General features: G+C 47.2%; 1 protein-coding gene across 1 annotated transcript in view; it reads left to right on the plus strand.

The window, feature by feature from the left end:
* The first annotated feature begins 3,337 nt into the window (after nucleotides 1–3,337).
* The window catches only part of LOC119391671 (uncharacterized), a 37,679-nt gene continuing 28,033 nt past the window's right edge, over nucleotides 3,338–12,983 (plus strand). Inside the window, exons 1-2 of the mRNA XM_037659335.1 lie at nucleotides 3,338–3,470; nucleotides 6,395–7,346. Coding sequence (XP_037515263.1) covers nucleotides 3,338–3,470; nucleotides 6,395–7,212 — 951 coding nt within the window. The 3' untranslated portion in view covers nucleotides 7,213–7,346. The remainder of the gene's footprint in view (nucleotides 3,471–6,394; nucleotides 7,347–12,983) is intronic.

Consider the following 12,983-nt stretch of genomic DNA (forward strand, 5'->3'; position numbering starts at 1 on the left):
GAGGCGGCGCAGCCCGGCGAGTTCGTCACCCGGAGGGGTACACGTGGAGAGGGAACCGGTTTGAGAACTGCAATGCTCACCGCTGCACCCCGACGAGTTGCTTTCGCTAGGCTTACCAGAAGCACGGCTCAGATCACATAAATTGCAGCAAAATGAGCGCGATCCAGACTTCAGGAGTTGCAGCTCTTCATCAGGCCAGGTTACACATTTCGCATGAACGCGTTTAGAGCAACTTTCACAGCGGAAAAACTGCTAATAATAATAATAATAATAATAGTAATAATAATAATAATAATAATAATAATAATAATAATAATCAATCAATCAATCAATCATTTATTTAACGTGCCCAGGAACAACCGTAAGGTCTTTGTGCAGGCGCACGCAAAAAAAAAACAATAAAAATAAACTATACAATACAGACAGTCTTCAGAAATAAAAAGAGCAAATACACGTAGACAAAGAGAAATGAACACAAAAGGGGAGGAGTAAAATAAGACAACACGAGAAATATTGAAGGGGAATGAAAAATTAGATTGCATATATACAACTATGCGGAAAGACGGAGAAGGGAAGACTTTGTACATTGTGCCATACTATGTCAAAACAGTGCAAAGCTCGGATAAAAACAATGATTGTGGACTATGAAAAATGTCAAGATCGAGAAAATTAACATTATAGAGACTTTGTATTCTGTGAACGGTAGAGTGTTGGAAGAAGCAGGCGGGTACATGAAACGGTCTGTTCTCTCTGGTTAACTTACGCGGAATTCGAAAATTAACACAATTGAGAAGTACAGGGCAGGATATGATACCGTGGACTAGCTTGTAAAGAAACAAGAGATCAGAACGATTTCGTCGGCAGTGAAGTGATGGCAATGATAATAATTCAGCAGTATTTGAACGAGATTTTTTAGCAAAGCGATGGTTATATATGCTAAGGAATTTTTTCTGGACTCGTTCAATGGTGTTACCGCTGGATTGAGCAATGCCATTCCATATCACGGACGCATACTCCAGTTGAGGAAGACATAGCGCGGTGTACAATTTTCGGAAGGGCATAGGAGAACGGAATTCTCTAGACAATCTGCAAACACAGCCTAGGGTGCGAAGACCCCGCAAAGCAACACGCTTAGCGTGAGCAGAAAAGTTTAACGTGCTATCAACAACAACACCAAGATCACTGATCTCATAAACCTTGCACAAGGACACAGAATTGACAGAGTATTGAAATGACACGCTAGATGTTTTGCGAGTGATAGACATGAATTTTGTCTTCGAGGCATTCAGAGAAAGGTTATTAGCGTTGCACCATTCGGAAAAAGAGCGCAAATCTGACTGCAGCAAGCGACAGTCGTTAACTGAATGAATTTCCTTAAAAATCTTGATGTCATCGGCATACAAGAGGAAAGAAGAATTATGAATGGCAAAAGAAACATCATTAACGTAAATTAAAAATAGGAGTGGGCCTAATACTGACCCTTGAGGGACCCCACTAGTCACTTTATACAAAGAAGACGTTTGGCCATTTACCGCTACATAACAATATCTATTGAGCAGATAGCTCTGCAGGAGATTCACAACCGACAAGTCAACATCAAATTGCGCAAGTTTAACCATAAGCAGTGTGTGGCTGACTACGTCAAAAGCCTTGCTCAGGTCACAGTAGAGTACGTCAACCTGTCCTCTCTGAGAAATAGGTGTGGAGATCTGCGTCATGAAACTAGCAAGATTTGTGGTAGTTGAGCGGCCAGCGAGAAAACCATGTTGATTAGGAATCAATGAGCTTTTAACACTAAAAGACAATATTTTGTGAAGAGCCAGCTCGAAGATCTTTGATGTGGCACATAGTAGAGAAATCGGGCGATAATTAGAAACATCTGTTTTAGAGCCCGACTTAAATACTGGGAAAACACGGGCAGTTTTCCACATGCTAGGAAATGTGGAATTATTATAATAATAATAATTAATGCATACATACATACGTTATAAAAGTATCTTGATATAGGTGTAGCCGTTTCTTTTGAAGCCTAGCTACGCTCAGCTAATTTGAAGGGGCAGACACATGAATTCTCACATCGGCAGAAATTCCTTCGAATCACAGCACGCTACTGACGGATTGAAACGCGAAAATTTAGGCATAAGATATGCACGTACTCTCGCTTCCAGCGTGTCATATCGGCGTAATTTTGACTCAAACATCAGCGCCACAATTACCTTTAGTGGCCATATTGACAGCGACATGATGCGGATATCACGAGCAATTGCTCATAGCAGATTTATACTAAAAAAAAAAAAACAGCGTTTCAATTCGTGGGTACTGCACGTGCTTGCTCTCCAGCGTTCACGTGTTGCCCGGCTATGACACGCAAATTTGCCGATATTTAATTCGATACGCACGCATCGCCCACTTGAATCATCGTGCACAAACGGACGATAGTGTTCTTTTATTGGCACTTAAGTATGGCTACCCAGGTCACACATGTAGAATTTGCAACTTTCACAGCGCTGTATGTGCTGCGTATTAGAGGGTTAAGTAACGTACAGCTCGTAACAATGCCGCCTGCATTCGGCGCTAGCCCCGCCACGGTGGTCTAGTGGTTATGGCGCTCGACTGCTGACCCGAAAGTCGCGGGATCGAATCCCGGCCGCGGCGGCTGCATTTTCGATGGAGGCGAAAATGTTTGAGGCCCGTGTACTTAGATTTAGGTGTACGTTAAAGAACCCCAGGTGGTCGAAATTTCCGGAGCCCTCCACTACGGCGTCTCTCATAATCATATAGTGGTTTTGGGACGTTAAACCCCAGATATTATTATTATTATTATTATGCATTCGGCGCTATGTACTATATGTACGAGCGTCACTGTCATATCAGAGCCCACATAATACAATCCCAGCCTTATGCAAAAGAAAAAAAGGCAGCATCGTTGATACTCCGTCAGAGCCCAGGAAGCGGACTGGCCATTTCAGTGCGCTTCGGTTCGAGCGACCTCGGTAGCAGCGGTTACGACTGACGCAGTCCACCAATTCCGGATTTATATCCAATCAGCGCGCACTTTAATATGGACAGTCGACAAGGTGTATTCTTACAAAGTGCCTTTCCCGACTTCAACTGTTCGTTTGGTTCCGAACTCCGCTACTGCGACTACGCAGTACTGCCCGTCTACATCTCGCCACCGTTATTCATACGAAAACCCGAGATACCAAATCAAACGCGGAAAGCGAACGTCAGCGACGGTAGCGTCAACACAGAGTGGTACAAGAATTCATCATCATGAGATGGAGTCATCATGGAGCCATACATCGCGAAAATTGTGACGTCACTATGACGTCATCACATGAAACTGCCGCTTGGTGAATGGTGGGCCGATTCCGGAGCCACTGCAAAACCACCCGAGGTGCGAAGAGCTCGCAAGCCTCCGATAATCCCGAAGGGTGTGCAGAACCACGTGAGATGCGGAAAGTTTTCGGGTGAGGGAGGAGGGGCGAGGGATCAACACAGTCAACTGAGACGAAAAAGAAGATGAAGATGGCTTTCGCCTTCGAGTCGTCTTTAGCGAATGCGTGGCTGCGTGACTTTTTCATTCCTTTTCTTTTTTATTTTTTACAGTGCGGATGGCTCGTATACCGACTGTACTGAATTGTCCAATTCAAAGGTCAATTTTCCTCTACATCGGCTTCGCAGGCAAGCGGTATACTCTTCACACTCCGGCAATAGCGAAGCTGCGTTGGTGTGACGAGGTGTGACGACGAAAGAGGTCGTCGAGCACGTGTCGTCGATGTCGACAGGAGCCATAGTCAGCCCAATGGGGCGCACGCAAGGCAAACAAAATGTCGAGCGGTAGCAGTGAGATGCCTCTTTAAAGCCTTCACCGAATTCAGCTCGTCTATATACGCTCGCGCAATAGGCGACAGTAAGGAAACCTGCGGCCTTGGCAACCGCGTTGCTACATTTCGCAATATACGGTCTCCGTTCCGTTCAGATATGCGCTATCGCAGTTACTCAAGCTCTGTGGAAGTACTAACGTTTCCGCACGACACAGAGAGAGCAAGCTCTCGCATCCGCGTCAGCCATAACCGCAACAGTCCTCGCAGCTATTGCAATTCTTCTGCTCGAGGGCGCCTATCGAGAGGGCAGGAAGGGGCATCATTACAAGGACTGTGATACAGGCGGTAAAGCACCGAATGATACAATGAATCAAGTGCCCCTGTAATACGTTTTCATGGATGTTGAGAGCTCGCTGTACTTAAAATGTGACTGCGAGCGCTTGTTCTTCTAGCCCAAGATATCTTTTTATCGGTCTTTTTCTTTAAGCAGCCATGACCTTATGGCATGAATCAAAGGAATATATAAAGGCCAGTCTTCTTCGGGAAAACTAGGAGCGGCCGTTACTAGGATCCAGGAATCTACGTGTGGAGGTCAGGCGGCGACCTGGGTGTCGTCCAAGGCTTATCGGCTGCCGCTGCCTCACAGAGATCGAGTGACGATTTTGCGTGCGCTCTATACATTATTCAGCTGCCCATAGAAGAAGCACTGGGTTCCTCGTAGCCCAGAAGCCGCAGTTATGCTGCATCGTTATCTGTATTCAAATATACAAACACGCCGTTTTAGTTCAGTTGATCCCGAACGATCTTTCAAAATAAACGAATTCTAGCAAAAAAATGCGCCTCAAGAACTACTGGTTCACTGGTTTGACCACGAAACGCAGTGGAGCAACAGTGGTGGAACGGTGATAACTGCTGCGGCCACTGACGCTTGATGAATGAAAATAATTGCGAAAAATTCTGAAAATTACCTGAACAGCATTTCAGCAGTCACAAAGTGTTCGCAAAGGGATATAATAAAATTTTGAATGCCTTCAAGTTTAGTTCAGACCAAACAGTTTGTGTAATTCCGCTGCTTATTCGGTCGTGGTCACGTAACATATTTTCTGTGTCATGTCGACATCCTAAGTTTGAGAATTGATACTGTCGATATATTGAGCACTGCTTAATAGCCATGACTGACTATGATGAACACTCAACCATGAGGGGGAGAAAATGGGCCTTTATTGAAAGACACTATGCCGACACTTAACTGTACGTTGAGTTGCCTGCTTTGTATGCGCGGCAGGAACGGGCTGATCACATTGGAGGTAGACAAAATGAAACGATTGTGCTTGACAGACAGGCGCATCGATGTGGGAATGAAGAATGCAAGAGAGCTCCGTGTACGTATTAACCAAAATTAATGCACTGACGTCCTCGACCACGCCCTTCGTGTACCCCGTGTTGCATTAAAGCCGGTCAATGTCATGCTGTAATGGCTGGCTCGCCAATATTCTTTCACTTGAGATGTGAAGCACTTATCCTTCATCTCTGCCCCCCGTTCAGACCTCAAGAGCAGCGCCAAGGTTTTGCAGCGTGGCATTGAACAGAATCTTGGATTATCCGCCTCTTATGGAAGCAAAACTCCTGGGAGCCTCGATTAGCCTATGTCCGACTCAGAAATCCACGCGAACTTATATACGCACATGCTACGTAACAGATTTGAATACCTGACAGTAGGCACGCCGAGCTTGTAGTCCATTGCGCGCGCCGTGCAATTCCTGCCTTTTCTCGTTCACTTCCTGGGCCCCGTGCACGTCTCGTTACCTTATTACGTTTGGTTGCCTCCTCGCTACATCTAAATATAATGAATGAATGAATGAACCCCTCAATTCATAAGTCAAGCATACGGTTAACAGTAACAGTACAGGCACATCTTTCCCAAGTGCGACGCTAGGATTTTTTTTATTCGGAAGGGGGGGGGGGACGCACCCACGACACGCCAGTTCTTCCAGGGGGGCAAGAAAGCAGGGTAATTATGCGTTGTGTTTTGAATGTGTTTGCTCTTGGGGAGGGGGGGTGGGCGGAGGACACAGGGGGAGAGGCGACAATTTCTGGGGGAGGGGACAGCTGCCTCCCAGCGCCCCCCGCTGGCGCCGGCCATGAATTCTTTCCAACAGGCAGAATCAATGAAGCTGTTTCCGTTTCTCATGAAACAACATTACTGCACGTCATCAGTCAAGCCTTAGACATCCTTTTGGTGAACATTTGGAGTATATATTTACTAGTGCTCACCATGCTACAACCCGTTTTGGTTTTCGTCCCGTCGTTACACTCCTCACGATGCAGTTCGGGAGAACGACCTCATCACCGAGCGACGTTCAAGGACCGCATCAGCGGTGTTAAACACCTCCCGGAGCGACCGCCGCTCACTACTGCCGTGCAACGCGTTCTTTTTTTCCGCATCAGCACGCAGTCAACACGCGCCTTCCTGTTATTGCGCACGAGCCAGACTACAAGAATAGGGCATAGTCACGACGCCGCTCCGTGAGCTCGTTCACCTCCTGACTTCGCTGCCGCCACACCAGCCGGCAGAATACGCGCAGCCCGACGCATCGGCGCAGCCCTGGCGACGGCGATCTGGTCTGCCGCTGCCGTCTCCCCCCGTCGGGGGCGCGGTGAGTCACACCCCGTCGTCGGGAAGCCTCTGCCGCGCTCCTTCCTCCTCTTCCTCTGCGGGCCTCTGCTCCTCTTCCTCACCCGACGGCGTTGCAGCAGAAGCGGCCCCTGCCGCTCTTCATCGCCGGCGGTCTCTCAAACCGGCTGCGGTGTATCCCTGCCCTCCGCTGTCGTCTGCTCCTGCTCGCTGTCACCCGGCGCCGCCGGCTCGCAGGCCGCTCCGCTCGCCGGCTCCCTGTCATCCGCTGTCGCCGACAGTGCTCTGTCACCGCATACGAGTCGAAGAGCTACAGTGCCGGCCCCGTGCCTCTGCTCGTCGGTGGTTACAGTAGCGGCAAGCATGGCCGCCGCCGCCTCCGCATCGGCGTCATCCGTGGCCCGCTCCCTGCTCGCGCTTCTGAAGACCATAGCGCGCGACGTGCTCGCCGTACTGGCCGTGGTCGCCTTCTTCCTGACGCCCGTCGCCGCGCTGCCCTACACGCGTGCCTACGTGCCCAACACGTACACGCTCATCAACTCCAACTGCTCGGCATGGGCGCTCCGCATACTCACCTGGCTTCTGCTGCTCCCCGGCACCGTGTCCGTGGTGTTCGTGCTCATCGTGCTGCCGCCGCTGTGCATACCGCGCCGCTGGAAGTACAGGGCCGTCGTCGAAAACTACAAGGTCGGGCCCCAGACCACGTTCCGCTGGGAGTCGCCCTTCTTCGACCGAAAGTACCGGCTCTGATGAGCCTGTCGGGCTAGCGCTGCCTCCGCTGCTGTCGCGTTCTCCAGCCCGGTGAAGATAACACCGACGCGGGAAAAAAAAAAAAACGGCACGGACGGTCGCTGCCTTCTCGTCGGTGGGAGACGCGGACGGAGGTTGGTGAACCTTTGATGGCTCGACATTCCGAGTGTGCACGGCGTCGCCTTTCGCGGCACTTGCTAAAAGAAAAAGAAAATTCACGCAGAATTTCATTTGGGAGTTGTCTGAATGATGCACAAGCGTCAAGTTTTACTGTAGGAAACTCTGTCGTTATGGCCTTCCCTGTCGTCGTCGTTCTGGGGTGGCTTCGGCACGGCATCTTTTATCTTCTTCTATAGTGTTCGTCAGTGACTGGAAGGGCCCCATAGTATGCGCATTCCGCGACCACCGAAACGCGTGTTTGACATCTAATTTTTCGATGTCGGAACTTTCCCGATGTACACAATCTTCCATGTCGACTTTACATAGCGTTCTAGAGAGTGCTGTTAATTCACCTGGAAATATTCCAAAAGAAGAATTTATACAAAATGTTTTACATTTGATGTGCACCGCCGTTACAAAACATTCATATGATTCAGATATGTTCACTTTCTGCAGCCGTGGATGTTTTTACATCAGTGGATAAAGGAGTATTCAAACGAGATGAAGAAATGTGCTTATTGTTGCTTTCACTAGAAACAATGGTGCCGAGAACCCTAGAAAAGCGACATATCGAGTGCGCAGTTTCACAATGACGTGTAAACACGCTCTTACGTGACGCGGGGAGAACCGTTCGTGACGTACTATCAGAAGCTATCTCGTCCGCTGTCAGTTACCCAGAGTACACGGACGCAGTTTCGGCGATTTCAGCCGCAGAGTTCGCAAACCTTGCTTACTGCTTCGACTCGTCGTGGTAATATGAATTGTCGTGGCGCTGGCTTGCAGATGCTAGGTGATGAAAACATTAAAATGAAACTAAAATACTTGCAATGCCTAAAAATTGTGTCTGTGCCACTTCTTCAAGACAGTCGCCTTCAGAGCTGAGGGGCATCTATCCCAAATCCTGCACCGCTACGAGATTTCATCTTGATTGATACAATTTGTTCGTTATAACTATTATTCATTTATCGCCATTAGAGGCAGCTTGCTCGTAGAGTTGCCACATAAATCTTTACGCCTTTTCAAAAGAAATTTTCACCTCCAGTTATTACAACGTTATTACGTACAATCCATAGCGGATATGTGTTAATGGAATACTTCAACCGTCTTTACAAGCTTTATTTTGTCCGCAACACATTCGGTCCATAAGTGATTTTCGTCGTCGCCAGCAGCCTCCACTATCACAATTGGCTGTAATTTGCTCTTACGGAAAATTCTAGCGTAAGACAATTTCGTTGACACAGCGCGTTATAGGACTAGAGACAACAAGATAGGCGCACAGGACCATGTGGACGCCCATTTTTTTCTCTACTATTTTAACGTGCTCTTTCAACGAAATGAACTTCAACCCACTCGCCGAACTTACCACCGTGATTCTAGCGTAAGTTGCTTTTGTGAGTACTTGTCTCCGATTCAGAAGTGACCTTGTGCCGCATATGTCGCAGAAATGACAATTCCCTACGAGCAAAAACACTCATTGTACTGTCATCGTAAGAGAAGACAGTAATAGACGAGAGCTTATTTTGAACAAAGCACAGTCTATATAGAGCCGTCGAATATCTGCAGTTCCACCCTATATGCAATGCTTGTACCAATTCTTTAAGAAACATTCCAGGCACAATGGAAGCGCTTTAGACAGGCCAGATAAAATAATCGGAGAAATCGCTTCCGTTTTATTGTCTCTCTGCGATGTGAAAATATATTTAACATGTACCGTACGTGAAAACACCCTTTGGTTTACATCAATTGGTGAAGGTTAAACTTGCCTTAAAGGGGTACTGTTACCCTTTTCGAAGACATGTTTACTGTGCCATGCAAATCTCGTGTGTGCAGAGATGGTTCTGAGCAAGTGCGAATTTTGATATTAAATTACATTTTTCTATGGCTCACCTACCGACACCGACACTAGCTTGACGTCAGGCTACAGTGCTAATTCTGGTGACTTCGCGCAGCAGCCTGGCTATTTGTGATGACGTCAGGTACCAAAACTTCCAAGATGGCCGCTTGTGCGTCACCAAAACATTCGAAATGTCTGCTTGTGCCTCACTAACGGAGCCACGGAAACGTCACTATATATTGTGCGTGCACGTGACGAGAAGCTCATACCGTGTTTTGACGTCAGGGTACAGTAGGAACCGAAACAAGCTTTTAAAAACACACTGTGATTACTTTTTAAGGGTGCACACGCGCTTAGCACTACCTTTTCTAGGCTCTTGAAGACTCGGCCTTTCATTTGATTAAGACAAACGACAACCGAAAATTTTCGTGTCAGTACCCCTATAAGTTCTCGCTGTAGATAGTAGAGAATCCGCATGCAATAAAATTCCTTCGTTTTTCTTTTTTCGATTGTCCTTGTAATGTTCTCTATCTAGACAGCAGCAGTGTGTCAAAATTTCCAACGAAATATTTTTCTTCGAATGACCGATGTTTGCACAGGCATGACAGGAACCTCCTATGGCTGGGATACCACTTCCAGACAGTATGAAATTCTGCTTAACAATGCTGGTCGCGTCAATTGGTGATGTGAAAGTCTCAGCCAAGGTACCTCGGGACAACACGTTCACATTGCTATATAAGTTTCCATCAGCGCGTAAGTTTTCGCTGCTCTTACCAGTGAGTGCAATAACTTTTCTTCAAGGAATACGCAGACACGCCCCTGTATTTCGTGCGCCGTGCCTGCGATGCTTGCAATTCGGCCATCATGATCTGCAACAGCGTGCGCAAGCCCTTGGTGGAGACACGAACTAGGAGTTCTTCTTTTTAGAGTGTTGAGAACAATGAATGCTACGTGGTCACTGACTGCGGGGAAACAATTTCGCTACTCACCGCTTAAATAGTTGTCCTTCCCCGAAAATGCCCCTATTTCGCGTAGCGTGCAGACGTTGAATAGCTTTCTTCTCACGCTTTCACCAAGGTTCTTGAGATTTAAGAAAAAAAGCTGAGATTATGGCCACCGCGATACGTGTTGTGTTCCTTCAAATGTTGACTTTAAACAGTCACGGCAAACATCGTCGCGCAGATAGACCGCGCGGCATGTCGTCGGTCTTCCAAGAAGGAGCTCTCAAGTTGTTGTTTTTTTTGCTTTTGTTTTATATTGTACCCTCAGGGCCAAACAAGGCATTACAGAGGGGAATAGGTTACAGCAGGCTACAATGAGAAGTTGTACAACATAAATAAAGCGTAATTCAGTAGGAAGATAATACAATATAATACGAGTGAAGAACCATTATTTGTGCTTGAAAGACGTGGCGGAAGGTTACAGAAGAGAAGGGAAAAAAGAGGAGGGTAGGAAAAAAATAACGCTAGAAAAAAAAAAGAAAGGTAGGGAAAAAAGTAACGCCATATTTTCTAATAAACTTTATCAAATGTACAGAAGTGGGAGTGACAAGTGTTATTGCAGTTTTTAATGGACGAACGTGATTCACTGAGCCGTGCAATATTAAAATAACCTACTGCCAAACTCGCACTTAAAGGGCCCCTCACCAGGTTTGACAATTTTGAGCTAACGAGCGCAATGCATGCACTGGGCGTTCACGATTACGTCTGCCAAAATTTGCAACGCTACGCGCCGCGTAAATGGGTCAAATTTCATGCTGAACGCTGCTTTCCCTTCTTCTCGCGTCCGCGCGCCCAGAGAATGAGGGGATGACGTACATGAGAGAATGGCCCTACGTAGATGGTAGTGCTGTGACGTCGCTCCTCTACGTAGACGACTGTGCTCTGACGTCGCCAACAGTAGCGCGTGACACTGCGATAATTATTTGACACGACGTGTAGTTTGTGTAATTTGTTGCTTGAATGGATTATAAAACTTGAGAGCAATAATAAAACACACTAACGAAATGTATGCGTTTTCTTTTTTTAATTTTTACTGCGAATCGCAGCGAGATTCGAGACTAATCTACCTCCGTTTCGCACGCGTTCGTGTTCTCGCGCTTTGCGCATCGTGCAGACGCCACACTTTGCAAAGAAACTAATTTTCTACCGCGTTCCAGCGCTCATTAGGCTCATTTATCCTCCCGCGTCTAACTAGATGTTCATGCGGCACACCGCTAGTCTCGCGTCCGTACAAATGTTGCAGCTCTCGTGCTCAGTAATAGGTTAAAAGCCAAGTGATCGGCGAGGGCGCATTCGGCATAACTTGCAGAGATGAAGCGCAGAGAACGCCGCCACAACACCGCTCGCGTCTCGGGGGCTCGGGCTGGTTCGGGCACGTCATGCGCTCGTGACATTTTGTGCGCATGACGTGTTCATGCGTATGCGTTATGTGATCCTTCTGCTCGCGTGCCGAAGGGGGCAGGGAAGGGATTTGGCTTGCGAAGGCTACACGGGGCGAGGGGCAAGGGTTTGCATCTCGCCTCCTCGCATCATGGTTTCGCGCCGCTACAAATTATTGTTTTTCTCAGCTTCTAACCGACCGATTAGAAAAATTCTTGTGGCAAAATGCTCTTTATTGGGCTCGCAACAACTTGCAATGTCTAACTAAAATTCGTTAGGTCACCTGGTGAGGGGCCCTTTAAGGTGTATTCTGACGTACGCCCATGGATGCAAATAACGTGCGGTTTAGTTGCCGTGTTTTCAAACGATTATTTTGCGCAGGATGATGGCCGCTAGTGAAGTAACAATGAGAATATGGATTAGTGCCACAGCTTTCGTAATTCACATACGAAAAATATTACGGGTTCTTGGCTCCTCACCGAGGAAGGCTAAATGGCGTCATGACTGCCCCTTTTGAACACCACATTCTCTGTATAGAGACACTCGCGAACAAATTCATTGTGTGAATATGGATCGGCTATAAGGCCGAAGGGGACACGATTTTAATAGTTCGGCCGGCACAAGTGGCAGTCATTCGGGTCACATGGCATTTTGTTTTGCCGCTTGAGTGTTGCAGGTTAGAGTGTCCTAGTCAAACATTCCTCACGCATCTTCTTCCCTGTGCGTCTGTTCTCACGCACGTTCAAGGCCTGGCCCTATTTCGCAGTGTTTCCTCGTTTCTGCCTGTTGTGTGCGCCGCCGGTCTTTGACCGTATAACCCATTATGCAACTCCACAAGCGAGGACGGGGCTTTTCCTTGATTCAGAGATAACCGATGATATCACATGCATACAGTGGTATACGCATCTTTGTTGCATACGCAAGGGTGTTTAGCCTGTTATGTGTATTTCGATCCTGCTGGTTGTTCGCTTTGGCCTCGTTGCAATAGATGGAACCTCCACACCAGACTACCTTCTAATGCAGTTAGAACTAGCCTCACAACACAAGCGTTCATCAACGGAAATCAGTCATCCTGACAACACAGAACACGTGAAATGGGATTTCATTAGCATATTTACGGCATATTAAAAAAAATGGAGCATCCCTTTTCAGCAAAATTTTGCCGATACCGTGGAAGTATTCCATGCATTGTTCATATGTGAAGGCCAGTTGCCGTCCCTTTAACCAGAAAGAACTTTCTGAATTGTGATAGCATTCCAATCGTAATGACGGTTACAAAAGCAGCAGGTTCGGCGAGTTGTAACAGAACGGTGTTTAAGCGTTTTATATTAACGCAGATTCAGCAAAGAAAAACGAAAGGAGAAAAACAGCAAAAAACAACAGGGCACGCTCACACC

The sequence above is a fragment of the Rhipicephalus sanguineus genome, chromosome 4 (assembly GCF_013339695.2).
Source record: "Rhipicephalus sanguineus isolate Rsan-2018 chromosome 4, BIME_Rsan_1.4, whole genome shotgun sequence".
Taxonomy (NCBI): domain Eukaryota; kingdom Metazoa; phylum Arthropoda; class Arachnida; order Ixodida; family Ixodidae; genus Rhipicephalus; species Rhipicephalus sanguineus.